General features: G+C 50.7%; 1 protein-coding gene across 3 annotated transcripts in view; it reads right to left on the minus strand.

The window, feature by feature from the left end:
* Positions 1 to 12,672, minus strand: part of MAN1C1 (mannosidase alpha class 1C member 1) — a 131,586-nt gene that overhangs the window by 70,055 nt on the left and 48,859 nt on the right. For all 3 annotated transcript variants that reach the window (XM_082423135.1, XM_082423137.1, XM_082423138.1), the window contains exon 2: positions 8,392 to 8,488. In XM_082423135.1, the coding sequence (XP_082279261.1) occupies positions 8,392 to 8,488 (97 nt within the window). The remainder of the gene's footprint in view (positions 1 to 8,391; positions 8,489 to 12,672) is intronic.

Consider the following 12,672-nt stretch of genomic DNA (forward strand, 5'->3'; position numbering starts at 1 on the left):
CACGAATCTAAGGTGATAGAAGTCAGAACAGCAATGGCCCTTGGGGACCAGGAAGGGTCTGGGGGAACCTTCTGGAGGGTAACAGAAGTGCTCTCTATCTTGATCTGTGGGTGCAGATCAAGGGGTGCATCCACATGTAAAACTCATTGAGCTGTGCACTTAAGATTTGTGCATTTTACTATATGTAAGTTATAAGTTACATCTCAATTTTTAAAAAGTAATTAAAAAGAAAAAGAGGCTCAAGTCAAAGTACCAGAGTTCAAGTCCTGGTTATTAGGCCTTCCTGAGTCCCTGTCCCCCTTGTGCCTCTTTCCCCAGCCTTAGACACTGGACCAGATGGTTTCAAAGAATCCAACTGGCACAGACAGTCTGAGATTTTGCGAATTCACATACCTATTTGTCACTGAGTTTGCTGGGAAATTTGGCAAGTGCTTGCCATCAGTGCGGTGTGAAGAAAAGAGGGCTGGCTGTCTGCTGTGGGCTCTGCCTTGTTTCCAAGGAAGGAAAGGTCTTTGTAAATTGGGCAGGAACACGTCACCCCCAGGAGGGAATGTCAGTTTCAATATGAATCATCTTATGCATCCCTAGCAACTTGCTCTGGGAATAGATACCCTGACTCACTCCTCCCCAACAGAAGCAAAACTTGCTACTAAAATTTCAGATTTCAAGAGAATCGGCATAGCCCAGATAGCCGCTCAGAGGCGGAAAAAAAAAAAAAAAAAAAGAGAAAGAAAGAAATCAGCCTAGTAACCAACCGAGAATCACAGAGAGGACAGCGAGGGGCCAGGGTGCAAACCTCTTTGTACTGAAGCCGAGACGGGGCCCAGTGGAGGTCGCCGGCTCCCATGGTTGCTGGCGCCAGGGCTGGGATGGGGACCCAAGGCTCTGAGCCTCGAGTTTTCTTTTTACAACAACCTGCTGCTATATTTTCTAGAGAAATAAATTATGCTCTGTGCTGGTGGGAAGCCTTTTAAACAAAAAGAAAAAGAAAACAGCTAAGATGCATCTTAATTAGAAACTGCTTGGGAAAAAAAACACATCTTTTCGGCAGGAGGGTGCAGAGCAGCGCACCCTGAATGGTCAGCAGCCTGAGAGCGTGAAAGTCCAGCAGGCTAATTTAGAGGTGAGCGCTCTGCTTTGCTAGTCACCCAGTGTGACCCGAGGGACACCCTGGTCTTTAGAAGGTGGCTGAGGAGCCGTGGATGTGTCATTCAAGGCCACAGGGAGGCCCCCACGGAGCTGCAGCATCTGACCAGCAACTGCCAGTCCTGTCTGTCCTTCACATGTGTGGGGTCAATATTTTTATGCTATTTCCCTCCTTGTGCTAAAGGCCATTTGCCAGTGACTGGTGCTTCTAATCCATTTCCCCTGTGCTTTGACAGCCTCTGGCCTCCAGATGGAGCAGCCCGGGCTCCCAAGACATGTGACTGCCGGGAAGGTCTGCTCCTTGCCCTTAAGCCTGACCCATTCTACCCAAGGAATTGCAACATCGCCACCTCCGAGGAGGCTGATGACAGCTCTTTCTCAAATCAAACTCAGAGCCTGGGTCAGGGATGTGCACCACGGCCTGCCAAAATCAGGGAACGACACAGCCTGACATCGATTTTCTAAGAACTATGGATATTTGGTGTTTTGTTTTTGTTTTTCAGAAAAGAAAAAAAAAAAAAAAAAGAAAAACCTCTGAAAATCAAAACATAAGAGCAGATATAGTATTTTCAGCCAGATAAGTCCAAGTGCCCTGTTACCTGATAAGAGAGGAGATAGGAAAGGGACTGGGAAGGGTGTATCTGCACTCGGGGAAGAAAAACCTAATGTTTTATGAGGACTTACTGGGTGCCAGGCACTGTACTGGGGCTACCTAGCCCCGTCTGCCTCCTTTTACAGGTGAGTAAACTGGGGTTCAGAGAACTCTGTGACTTGCCCAATTTAATTCAGCTGGTAAACGCCAGGGATTTGAACCCAGGCACAACTCCAAAGTCAAAACCGCTGCCACCCAGAAGCAAACACAGAGAACCGTGGAAACAGCATGGAGACCTGTGGAAACTGGGAAGCAAGTGGTTTTCACAAACTGTCTATCTGCAAAGTGTGCAGTTCTCCCGGCAGCCACACTGCAGTGCAGCTCTCCGCCCACATAAAGACCCGGGAAGACTGGTGTGTGTGTGTCTGTGTAGGAGACTGTGAACGTTTTGCAGAAGGCACTAAGTCACATGCCAAAATGCAATTGTAAAAATGACATCTTGGGGCCTGGATTTATTCCCTCTTCAACATCATATTTGCTCCGTTTACATGGCAAAGATGATTTTTTTCTCTTCCAAGGCCGAACATTCCCAGCCTGTGATCTGAAAATCGTGCTGTGTTCATTTTCCCTCTTAACTCACCCAAGGCCATAATCATCCCTTGAAACGGGGATTTGGTTGGGCAGTTCTATCAGGGATTCACCAGGCAGAGGCAGAATCCAATTTGGGGCTCTCACGGTCACCCTGGGCCGGCATGGAGCAGAGGGACGTCGCTTCTGGCTACACAAGCACCTCTATCCTCCACAGAGAAGATGCCCAAGATCAGAGCCGCTGACTAAGCAGGACTGCTGCGCTTTCAGGGTCAGTTTGCTGATTCCTAATGCACTTTGTGATGGAGGAGGTCAAAGCAGCTGCAGAGGATGAGAGGAACCAAGCACAGCAGAACCAGGAGGAAGGGCTTAAGGGAAAACAGGGCAGGCAGAGACTGCAGGGGGCAATTCATTCATCTGACAATATTTACCCAGAGCCTACTGTGTGCCACACACTGTTTTTTTTTTGGTCTCGGGATACAATTATTCTCACAATTATTTTACAACTGATATAATAATAAAAGCAGCAGCTTATAGTTAATGAGTGCATATGGTATATTTAAGCATATGGGCAGGTTTTACAAACATCAACTTTTTCTACTCCTCACCACTGTCCTCATTGTACAGATGGAGAAACTGAGGTGCAGAGAGTTTAAGAAACTCGCCCAAGGTCACATGACTAGTAAGTGGCAGAGCCGGGATTCAGACTCAGGCTGGTCTGATTCTCAAATCCATGCTCTTCTCAGCTCATTATGCTGACAGCCAACGGCATGTCTTGTAAGTAGCTGCTTTTAGGTTAATGGCAGAGATTAAATATTTTCCTATGGTGGGAGAAAAGAGGGAAATCTGAATCTTTTTCCCAGGCCCTGAATAGTCAGCTGATGTCCAATAAATCATGATGCCTTCAGATGGGTGGCCGCAGACCCTGACCTGAAATACATGTCTTTCTGGGTTTCTGTGAGGGCACTGGAGTAGAAGATGCAATACCACCAACCCTGAGACCATCCCTCCGCCCCTGCTCCCTTCTCTACAGCCACGCATGTGGTCACTGGAGGACAGGGCAGCATGGTGGTTTGTGGACTGGGCTTTGGAGTCCAGCAGACCTGTGATTAAGTCTCTGCTTGATAACTGTGTGACTAAGCAAGTCCTAAACCTTGCCAAGTCTCAGTCTCCTCATCTGTGAAATGGGGATAAGGGGGTAATTTATACCTTAGCAGGGCTGTGAGGAGGACACGAGAGAATACAGCTACGGTGCCTGGTATGATGCATGTACAGGAAGCAGGTGGGCTCTTGGCTCCCAAATCATACACCTCCTGAAAGAGAATTTGCTCTTGCTAGAGTTCTGAGAATGTCTAGTTCCTGATGGTGATCTGGCCAGGACTAGAGGCCTGTGCTTTGACAATCTGGCCTTGGACAATTTGGCTAATCTCAGAGTGGGTGGTGCAAAGAGCACTGGGCTGGGACTAGGCCACCAGGATTCAAATTCCAGACCTGCAATTAACATGCTGTGTCACCCCGGTCGAGTCCCTTCCCCTCTCTGAGCTTGGTTTCCCCAACTCTAAGATGAGGGAGTCGGACTTGCCACCAAAGGGCCTCTCTGCCGGGGACCTCTCAAGACTCTGTGCCCAGTACCGATTTCCCCCACTGCCAAGGGAGAATGGAGTTCTTATGATTGCTCTGAGTTCTTGGGAGGATTAATGCTCATTAAGTGCTTTAAGGCTGGCAGCTAGCATTGAGTATGAGGTCCCACTATTCTCCTGGAAACCCTTCTGCTGTCAGGAGGCCGATTTATTCCACAGCCTTGAATCTTAACTTTCCCGACTCTTCCCTCTTAAAAATTCCATTGTAAGCCGCTTAAATGAAAGGGTGAGAGGTACACTGACTACCAGTGGGCTGCCCATCCGTGATCTCTGCCACGGGCGCTTGAGGGCTGAGGGCAATAGGGCAGGAGCGATCAGGGCTGGGAAAGCCCTGGAGTCCTCACGTGGGTCCCTGGGTCCAGGAGACTCGGTCACAGCCCAGTCAAAATGGGAGAAGCACACACTGTCCTAAGGGCCTTATGTCATCCTCATAGCAGCTGAACTTGAAGAATGCTTCCTATGAGCCAGGCATGAATACAAGCGCTTCTCACATATTAACTCATTTAGTTCTCAAAACAATCCTCTGAGTAGGTATTACTGTTGTCCCCAATTTAAGGCTGGAAACTGAGGCCCAGAAAGGTTAAGAAACTTGCCTAAGGTCACACCGATGGGAAGCGGCAGAGCAGCATGCAAATCCAAGCCATCTGGCCTCAGAGTCCACGCTCTTCAGCTGGCTTCCCCCAGGTCCTAGGAGCAGCCCCTTTTACAGGTAAGGAAGCTGGGCCTCTGCGTACTGAGCCACTGTGCTTTACGGCATCACCAGCTGCTGCTTTATGGCTGGTCCCTCTACACTCCCCTCCTCGAATGTGTTCTTCAAGTGGCAGGCTCACCTCTGTGACTTCACAGTGATGAGAGAATCACCATCGAGTGCCGGCCCTGTGCCCGTGAGGAACAGGCCGTGTCCACTTTGCTGGCAGCTGCTAGGGTCTTGGAGGCATTTTCTGGCAGGATCTGCTGAGCCAGATTGCGGTAAATAGGAAGACACTTTAAATTGCTCAGGACACAAAAACTGGCTTGAGAGGTGCCTCACCCAGAGGTCTTACTTTCAAAGTGAGAACAGATTCAGGGAGGGGCGCACGGGTGGTGGGGAGGGTAAATTCAATTTGGTGAACTGCCACACGGGGAGACCAGGCTCTGCAGCCGACGTCTTCGCTGCAGCTCGTGTAAATCCTGCAAAGCCAGGCACCAGTGTGAACTCGTTACTCTTCCCCATATGCAGCTCTCTTGGCCCTGCAGGCCCAGCGAGGAGCCTACAAGAGCCCGTGGCAGACTGATATGCACCGGGATGCAGGAGGCTGCTCAGGGACCCTGAACATCCACTCAGCCAGGCAGGGCAGGGTGGGGACAGCTGCCATCTGACCATGCCCTGCGGGGCCCACCTACAGTGAGGTGACTGATGACGGCGGCTGCCAGAGCCCAGGAACGAGGCCACCCACAAGCCCGTATGAGTCCAGCAAAAGAAGCCAGTGGCGTGCGAAGCAGCTTCATTCAGGCCAGTTCATCTCCTATCATCCAGAACAGTCTGGCTTCCAAGCCCCTCATGGGTCCAACCCAAACTAGAACCTCCTCCAGGTTCCTCGAATGCCCCTAAACTCTCCTCCTCTGGGGGTGTTCCCATAAGCCTCTGTATCATCAGACCCATCTGTGGCAACAGTAAGCATAGCTACCAGCTATTAAGATGGTTCTGTGTGTCAGGCAGGCCTCGGGCTGGGGGTGTGATGTTTTCATTAGTTCCACTTTACAGAAAACTCAGGCTCAGAGAACACTCAAGGTCACTCAACCAGGAAGTAGTGAAGTCATTTTGAATTTGTTGGGCTCCAGGGACCTAGAACCACAAGCCAGTGAAGGACTGGTCACATCATTGAACATGATCCCTTCTACGTGTCCCTCATTCTGAGAGCACCTAGTCAGACCCCAGAGAGGCTCCGAGGAAGGGTTGCCAGTGTACGTCTCTGCAGAGCTGGTGGAGTTTTCACTGTGTCATTTATCCCTGCATCCCCAGCAGTCAGTACCGGGCATGGCACTAAACAAGCAGCTGCTGAATGAAAGTGTAAGAAAATCAAGACTAGCTTCTCCCTGCCCAGTGCCTGGGGCCCTACATGTCCTCTTTTCCCAGGAGCCAGTCTCCCACTGCAGCTCAGTGGCTGGCTGCAGAAGGAAGGCCCTGTCTCACTGCCAGGACTGCTGCAGGCACAGGATGATCAGGTACCCAGGGCCTTAGCCAAGGTCACTCTTGGGAGACAGGGGACCTCAGAACCCTCCATGGGCTCACCTGGGCAACTGCCAACCACACTTATTACTGTGGAAATCCTATATCACTCATATATACTTGGCCCTTTGCACGTTCCTGCACGCTCTCATAGCAACCTGAGTGTGCAAGATGAACGAACAGGGGCCCAGAGAGGTCAAGTGACTTGGCCACACAGATAGTTCAGGGCAGAGTGAGGACTTGCTCCCAGGTCTTCTGGTTCAAGGTCCAGGTTTCTTTGCATCATTCCAAGCTGCCCGCTCTTCCTGAGGCTCAGTGATGGGAAAGGGGCCAAAGGGTTGAGATTTAAATCACAGGCCCTGAGGAATTTCAGAAAATGGGACTTGGTTTAGCCCAGTTCCTCCCAGCAGTGCTCCCGATGATGCTCCCTCTATCCCCGTGGATGATCACAGCCATAGCTAAGCCCATGCTCTGCAGTTTCAGAGATCAACAGCCTCCCCCCAACCTCCACCAATTCCCTGGATATTTGCACACTGTGTAGAGAGGAGAGGATTATGTCCCTCATTTATACTAGTAGCCAAAGCTCCAACAACTTTGGTGAGAGCCACACCAGCCATCTTTCCCCAGGGCTGATGTGGATGTTGGGGAAGGTCTATGATCTGGACAGGTCAGGCAGCGAGCCTCTGAAACTAGAATCTACACATTTCATATTTGAGGTTAAGGAAACACCTGTCTTCCTCCCCACGACTCAGGAGTCCTCTCTCAGAACCTATCCTAAGACAACGTTTTATGCACAAAGATGATAACTGCCGTGTTATTTTTAATAGCGAAAAGTTGGAAAGGCCCTTTGTCCAACATTAGCGGGATGGTTAAATGAATTATGGCACATCCATGCGATAACTGCAACCATTAAAAATATTCTTTATGAAAAAATTTACACGAGTTAGGGAAACACATATGATGTAACATTCAGTTAAAAAAAAAAGAAAAGGAAGAACATAATATTGTATATGGGTTGGGGAAGCGTACTGAAGAAAAGACTGAAAGGAAATAAGACAAGATGTCCACAGAGGCTGCGTCTACATGGTAGAACAAGTTATTTTTGGCCTGCTTTACACTTTTTGATACTTTCTCTTTTCCCCTACATGCCTATGATAATCAGGGGGAAAACGCAGCAGCAGCAGCTACCCCAAATCACACCCCCCTACCCAAGGGGAGTGAACTGTCCGAACAGCCAGAAGGGTTGGGATGCTGCCTGGTGACATGGAGGAAGGTAGGTCCTGTGTCCCTTTTCCCGTAACACAAATACTCTGCCATACGCATGGGGGGCCTTGTAAACCTGCTTTTGAAATTTTTCTGGGGATTTTCATCTGACTTAGCTCTTTGGTTCTTGATGTCAGGAGCCTGTGTCTCTAAGGGGTGGGGAATACAGGTGATGAATTTCTGTTTCCAGCTCCCCAGATAGCTCCTGTCTCGCAGGGAAGAAGAAAGCCAGGTGCCTCCAGCATCTTTTCACGTGAAAGGCCTGCAGAGAGGGGCGCTGGTGATTTGTCCGGGAATTACATTTGAAATCTAAAGCCGTGCCCACAGTGAGGCACTTTGCAGTCTCTTCAGGTGAGAAGGGCTTCCGAGGCTCTGGGTGAGGAGGATCTCACGGCTGCAAAGGACAGAGATGTTGGCAAGTGTGGCTGCAGGTCAGACTCAAGCTGCCAACACACAGCAGCACCCACGCTGCTCCCTAACATGTGACTGTTTGTCCACCAAGCCACCCGGCAAGAGACACACACCCAAGACCCTAAAGGCAGCGCGTGTGCCCAGCTTATCAGATACATGTTTGGTTTCTCTAGGAAAACACGCAAGATCATTTTACAGCCACTTGGAGGAGCGGATTTAAACCCAATCCTCTGTGTCCTTCAGATCTGCCCACCTTCTCCATGGCAACTAGTGTCCGTCACTCACTGCCCCCACTCACATTTCCAAGTTTGTTTGCTCTGAAAATTAACAACAGGTGCATATAAAGAAGTGTGTGAGGTGAGGGAGAAGCATGTGGGTTTCCCCCAAACCTAGAAGGCTCACAAGCCTAGACAACCCTGGAGGAAGTCAGACTTGGGAGCCCCCAGCTCTGGAGAAACAGGGACATAGCTCAGGAGGCAAAAAGTCAAAAATGAAATGCTGCTTGGCCCCCAGGGGCAGGGGGTCTTCCGACGTCAGCTCACCGAACATGTTGCCCTCGTAGCCGTCTCTTGTGAGGGGCCGGAGCTCGTTTTTCCCCATCGCATAGCGCTTGTAGCTCTGCCAGGCGAACTGCATCATCTGTAAGAAAGAGCAGAAACAGACCCTGAGCATGGAGATTCCCAACAGCGCGGGCTGGCCACCTGGCCTTGCCCTTTGCAACAGGATTTGAAACCACATTATAAAAACAATCTTCCACATTGAGAAAGACGGCTTCCTCTCACCACTGTTTTATTCAGTTATGCCTGGAAGGCTCTTCTCCTCAGACAACCCCACGCATCTTGCGTCTACCCATAGATTCCTCAGAGAAGGCACAAAAAGCACTAAATACATTCTAGCCATCCGTCAGTGCCAAAGTGAAAAGCCACCTCTTCCATGAAGCCTTCCCGGACCTAAAGTGACCCTCTGAAGGGAAGGAAACAAAACTCACCGAGGGATGCCTGTTAGAATCTAATAGAACCTTCCCTTGAGCTAGGGGTTGTTAACTCCATTTTGTAGATGAGACAGGTCGAGACATGAGGTAACTCGCCCAGGATTACGCGGTGAGTGAGTGAGCATGCTGGGAATTGAACCCATGCCCTCTGGCTCCGAAGCCTTAGGTCTGTCCCCTAAAGTCACTGCTTGAGTCTCTTTGAACTCCTCCTGCCCTTGGCTTGACCCATGCTGGCTTTTCCAGGCCTCCTAGCACCCCAGCTGGTCACTGTTAGTTTTTGTTTTACTGGTTCTGGACCACAAACTCTTTGAAGCTAGAAACTACATTTTCTTTGCCTCAGTTCCCCCAAAGCACCCTGCACAGGGCTTGGCAATGAGTATCTGTCAGCTTTGTCACCCAGTGCATGCATGAGTTCTTACTACACTAAGGCAACTATGTTAGCCCCTTGGCAGCATCACAAGCACACAAGCACCTTTGTCCCCTAACTACACTTAGCACTGGAGGCTGGAGGAACGCAAGGCGACAATCTGTCCCCAGCCCTGCTCCCCCACCCCTCCCCAGGGTCTCCCTTTTGCCTTTCATGGCAGGCTGCAGAAGAAGGACAGCAGAGCAGGCCTCTGCGGTGACCAAAGGGCTGAGAAGGGAGCCAGCCCAGGCAGCAGAGGCACAGCTGAAGGACAGGCAGGTGGGAGGTAGCCTGGTGTCGTGGAAAGAACTCAGGCTTCGGGGCCGGGAGGCCCGGGTTCTAATCCTACCTCTGCCACTATCTCTTTGACTTTGGCAAGCAACTAAATGTCTCCAAGCCTCAGCTGCCTCATTTTTGAGATGGGAATAACAAGGGCTGCTTTGCCACAATCCTGAAAGGTTTAAATGAAAGCAAGTAGCTGGAAATGCCCAGTTTTCGACTTCACACAGCAAGTGATCGACAAACACGAGTCCTCTTTCCTGCTCAGCCTTTAAAATACCCATCTGGTTCTCCAAGCCTCATCCATCCACCCCTCCTTTCATCCACCTTATTAGTTCTCAGACTTTGGCGTGCATCAGAATCACCTGGAGAGCTTGTTAAAACAGGCTGTTGGGCCCCATCCTTGAGTTTGTGATCCAGCAGGTCTGGGGTGGGGCCTGAGATTCTGTCTTTCTAACACATTCCCACGTGGTCCATGGGCCACATCTGAGAACCAGCAGTCTACTATATGTGTTTATTTCTATTTTTCAGCTCACTTCCAGACACTGTCTGGCACCCTTCTGCTTTTCTCCTTCCATCTCCCAGCCCACCTTCCTGCCTCAGCACTGTCTTTCTGGACATCGCCACCTGCGTTCTCCATGCCCTGCCACCCCTGGTGCCAAGGTCTAGCAGCCATCTCTTCCAGGCACACCTGGACAGTACCCATTGCCATGCTCACCACTGGGGCCAAAACACACAGACCAGGAGGGCAGACCTGACAGGTCTGTGGCCTGGGCTCTCCGTGAAATGGCAGAATAATCTAGTACCATCTCTCCACTTCATAGATGATGAAACTGAGGCTCAGAGATGGAAGGTGGTCAGGGTGGCACAGCCAGCAGGGCTGGAATACAGCTCTTTCAACTCCCAGGCCAGCAGACCCCACCCCCATGCTTGGCCTGATGTGTGGCTTCCCAGGAGACACACATGCAAATGTCACGGTACTGCATGCCAAGCACTCGGCACAGGCTTTGAGCCCTGGTTCCATTCCTCGGTTATTTTCTACTTATCTTGAATTGGCAATAAGGAAAAGTAATTGCTGGGTATGAGCGCTTAAGGGAGACTGGCCTCCTCCCTCAGTCTCTCTTATTCTGGGGGGGGCCCCCTCGATTAAGTCAGTGTGAGGGGAGGGAGGGGTGGGGGATGGGTAGGGGAACAGCAGGAGGCTGTTAAAACAGAAATGGCAGCAGGAAAGCAGGAGCAGAGGTCTGGAGGGGGAGGACTGACTGCACCCTACCCCCAAACCCCACCTGCTTGAGAGAGAGAGAGAGAAGTGGGTGCGCAGGAGTAATTAAGAGAACCATAGGTATCTACATGTTCTCAAAGGAGCTGTCACTGCAGGGACGTGGGGATGTTGGAACGTGGCCCGTTCTCACAGTCATTCACATCAACGGAGGGGAAGGAAGGCACAAATAATCCCTGTGTCACTTGGGACAGGATTCAGGAGGCAATCAGAGCTGCTCTCACACACACACGTGCACAAGGACACACAGACCCTCGAACGCTAATCCTCGTGTCTCCCACCTCGGGTCGCAAGCCCAGGCCCTGGATAAGCAGGGATGACGGGGAAAGTCTCCAGCCAGGTGGTCCTTACTTCTCTTCCTAATGCGCCCCAACCTACCAGGTGTCCTAGCCTGTGCTCGGCCGCAGTTTGGGCTGCAGCCATGGTGGGACTGCTCCCCTGGAACCCCTCCCTCCACTTTCCTGCCAACTGCTTATCTTCCTTCAACTCTCAGCTGAAAGGGCACTTTTGCAGGGAGTCCTCCTCCTCAGCCAGGCCCCCACGACCTCCCCACATTCCTGATGTCAGGTCCCACAGCAGCCTGCAGTTAAGCTTTTATACTCGCAACTATTTGGTCAGTGCCCCCACCCCCTAGTCACTGCTGCGTGCCTGGCAACTCACCAAGGGACTGACACATAATAGGTGCTCATTAAATATTTGCTCAATGAAAGTAAGAACAAACAAGAAAATTGGCTCTGGAGCTTAACACATGGCTGGGAGACTTGACATGTGGACCACACACGTCACAGGTAAAATAGGTAATGGGTCGGGGGGACCGGCGGGGGGTGCTTCTGAGTAACAGAGGTGCTCAGAAGAAGGCAAGCGTGTGTCTCAAGGGGAGTTTCACGGGCATCCAAGTGTCCTGATGGACAAGTAGGATTGTGAGGGGCACAAGAAGAGGATGACCTACAGAAAGGCTAATCTCACTCTGGAACTGGTGATATGTGCCTTGGGCAACCCCTGGACTTGGCTTTAGAGACAGACAGTCCCTGGCTTCATGTTTAGGCAGTTCTAAGGCTTCAAAGATTACCCAGGCCACCTCCTGCCCCATGCAAGTTCCTTAAGAAGACTAAGTAATCTCTCTTTGAACACCCCCAGTGACGGGGTGCTTACCTCTTTACCAGGCAGCTCTTCAATTGCAGAGTTTCACAAAGTTCTTTCTTATTTTTAATTTTTTTAATTTTTTTCATCTTTTTTTTTTAAATTTTAGCAATTTCATGTATCTTTATTTATTTTATTTATTTATGGCTGCGTTGGGTCTTCGTTTCTGTGCGACGGCTTTCTCTAGTTGCGGCGAGCGGGGGCCACTCTTCATCGCGGTGTGCGGGCCTTTCACTGTCGCGGCCTCTCTTGTTGCGGAGCACAAGCTCCAGACGCGCAGGCTCAGTGATTGTGGCTCACGGGCCTAGTTGCTCCACGGCATGTGGGATCCTCCCAGACCAGGGCTCAAACCCGTGTCCCCTGCATTGGCAGGCAGACTCTCAACCACTGCGCCACCAGGGAAGCCCACAAAGTTCTTTCTTAATCAATCCAAATCTGCTTTTCCCTACGGGCCATGGGGAAGACAGCTCATATGCTCCCACCACAGATCTTCATCCAGGGGGAGCCAACTCTCAAGTCACCTTAGGCTGCCTGTTGGCCGGCTGAACAGCCCGGCTCCTTCAACAGATCGCCTGATGGCAGAGCTCTAAATCCCCTGAAACTGCAGATACCCATCACAACGTTTTTCCAGGGTGCCCAGACTTTGTCACCCATTTGTTATCGTTGGCTTTTGGTAACGAGCAGAAACCGAAGTGCAAACTCTCTCTGGTTACATCTGGACCAGACCC

The sequence above is a fragment of the Balaenoptera physalus genome (genome assembly GCF_965194825.1).
Source record: "Balaenoptera physalus genome assembly, chromosome: 1".
NCBI lineage: Eukaryota > Metazoa > Chordata > Mammalia > Artiodactyla > Balaenopteridae > Balaenoptera > Balaenoptera physalus.